The 2,500-nt window shown below is 34.8% G+C and overlaps 1 protein-coding gene across 1 annotated transcript in view; it reads left to right on the forward strand.

The window, feature by feature from the left end:
- LOC122791434 overlaps positions 1-2,500 on the forward strand; it is a 523,655-nt gene that overhangs the window by 205,587 nt on the left and 315,568 nt on the right. The window contains exon 6 of the mRNA XM_044059176.1: positions 1,561-1,638. Coding sequence (XP_043915111.1) covers positions 1,561-1,638 — 78 coding nt within the window. The remainder of the gene's footprint in view (positions 1-1,560; positions 1,639-2,500) is intronic.

The following is a 2,500-nucleotide window of genomic DNA, read 5'->3' on the forward strand; positions in this document are numbered from 1 at the left end:
CTCACAACAAAATATCAATACCTTAGATTGCCTGCTGATCCCTGTCTCATCAGATAGTTTACAGTTCTCAGGCAACGCCCTCTTGTCATATGCAATAAAGGAGGTCACATTAATAAGCCTTAAAGTAAGAAGAAAAAAAATATCTCTTTAAAGCTAAGCTTAACCCTGTCTGCCCACATTCTTTATTACTGTATATGCATCCATATGGCCTCACCACTGACCCTGAGGTACCCAGTATCAACCTATATCTCCATGACACTGGTAGGTACCCAAATGTGTCAGTATTTAATACCTGAAAAAAAAGAAGACCATCTTCTCTTTAAACTGCTTCTGCAGCTTAATCTCTCCCCAATGCTGCCTATCTGGATATGGAATTATATGTGAACCTTTCTTCATCTCTTCCAGTGTTGTCTGCCCCTATCCACACTCACATGTAAAAATCAATGATATTAGAAATGGGAAGGACTATTCCCACAATTTAAATATCCTGCCTTCAGGATGTTGATGGTTATGAGAAAGCAGTCTTTTATTTCTGTTTCATCTACCTTATATTTGGAAGACAAGCACATACTTAAGTAAAACTTAACTCAGCACCATCCTGCTTAAAATATTCATAAGACTTATTGCTGAGGTGCTGGCAGTGTAATTCTAATATTCAGTACCACAAGAAAGTCTCAAAGTGATTGAGGCCTGAGGAGAAGTGCAATGAAGCACATCCCATCTGAACTGGTTCATACCATTTTTGCGGAATACATGGCACTCAGTGTACTGTACAGGGTTGCAGAAATGCAGCCCTATAGAGTACTCTGACTGCCACATATTCTGCAAAAATGGTATGAACCAGTTTAGATGGGATGTTATATTTTCGTTCTTTTAATGCTTTCTAACAGAGAGTCTTCTAAAATAAAATGTATTTTATTCATAAAAACTTCAAATAATATATTTCTTTCTGTAGTCAGTTAAAACCAGGGACTGTGGGGGTGTATATATATATATATATATATATATATATATATATATATATATATATATATATATACACTCAACACATGCGCACGCGCGCGCGCACACACACACACACACACACACACATATATATATATATATATATATATATATATCACCCCCACATGAAAGGTAGAATAATTCTTTCCCCTGCAAACATTTTTTTCTGCATTTGTTTTTTTATTCAACATGGCTTCCAAGCAACAGTAAGTACTTTTGTCTCAAGCACTTCTGCACTTAGGAGCTGTAAGGTTTAAGTACTTCTTCTTAAGCGGTTGTGTTTTGGGGATGTAGCCTCGAGCAGTCATAGTAGAGCCAAGCATACCATTTAATATGGATGCATTGTTTCACTTCAGAATGTAATTTTCAATTTCAAATTTGAATGGGACAGAAGGTGACAACCAAACAACAAAATGCCTGCATATTGTACATTTTTTCAAAATTCAAGAATTATTTTGAAATTTACTGTTTTCACAAAATGAAGCATAAGGCAAAATGCATGACTTAATCACCCTCGTGAGGTCTGACTTAGTGAATTTCTTTTTTATGTGACAGGTTTTTCTGCTGCTGTTTTTATGGGCCTTATTTTATCAAAATCTTCGTTTACTTACCTTACATTGGGATTAGCAGAAGGTAAAATATTTACTTTTCCTGTTAAATTCATGTAAAAATGTGAACTGTTACTGTTAACTGCATTAACGGAACTTCAAAAAAATATGTCATAGGGCTTTGCTTTGCAATAAAAGTGCTTTAACAAGATTTTTATGCTTTGTAGATATATTTATAAAAATTTGTAAAATCTGCTGGCAGGCGTATCACGTAGCCATTAAATGCTTTTTAACTTGCTAGCATCTCTTCCAACTATATACATTCTTTTGCTAAAAATATAATTTTCTAAATGGATAAAGTAATACGAGTTGTATAACTATATATGAAATAATAAGTGACAGCCAGTATATTATACCAAGTGTAAAGCTGAAGTCCTTAAACAGAAAATATAGTGGCACACCTACAATAATATAGACGCATTCCTATTGAGACTGTCCATTTGCATTTTGAAATCTTTAGTGTTATTAAAAAAGTGTTAACTGCATAAGCCCACTGAACACAGTCCATTTCCAGAGGAACCATGGAAGTGACTTTTTCAGATCACTAAGTTGGCAAATAAAGATTATAAGAATCAAAACAGGAGCTGCTGCAAGAGCTAGCTCTACTAGCAGACATTTCTAAACTTGTGTGTGAAACTGCCTGAAAATTAATTCCTGGAAATGCAGTACTAAAGCGGCACACATGTATAAAAATTACAATTGATGCATTACCATAACTGGATAAGCATGGCTGATATAGTTTGATTTTTTACTAACTCCACAGTGCAGTGACCTCTAAGTTGATTGAATAAACATAAGGAAGGAGACACAGTTCTCTAAGCATGTGTTAGGGAAAAACATCACAACAGAAAACTATAGCTGATGATCTCTGTTCTCTGATCATTGTA

This window comes from Protopterus annectens, chromosome 17.part0 (genome assembly GCF_019279795.1).
Source record: "Protopterus annectens isolate FY-2018-M chromosome 17.part0, PAN1.0, whole genome shotgun sequence".
NCBI classification, from domain to species: Eukaryota; Metazoa; Chordata; order Ceratodontiformes; family Protopteridae; genus Protopterus; species Protopterus annectens.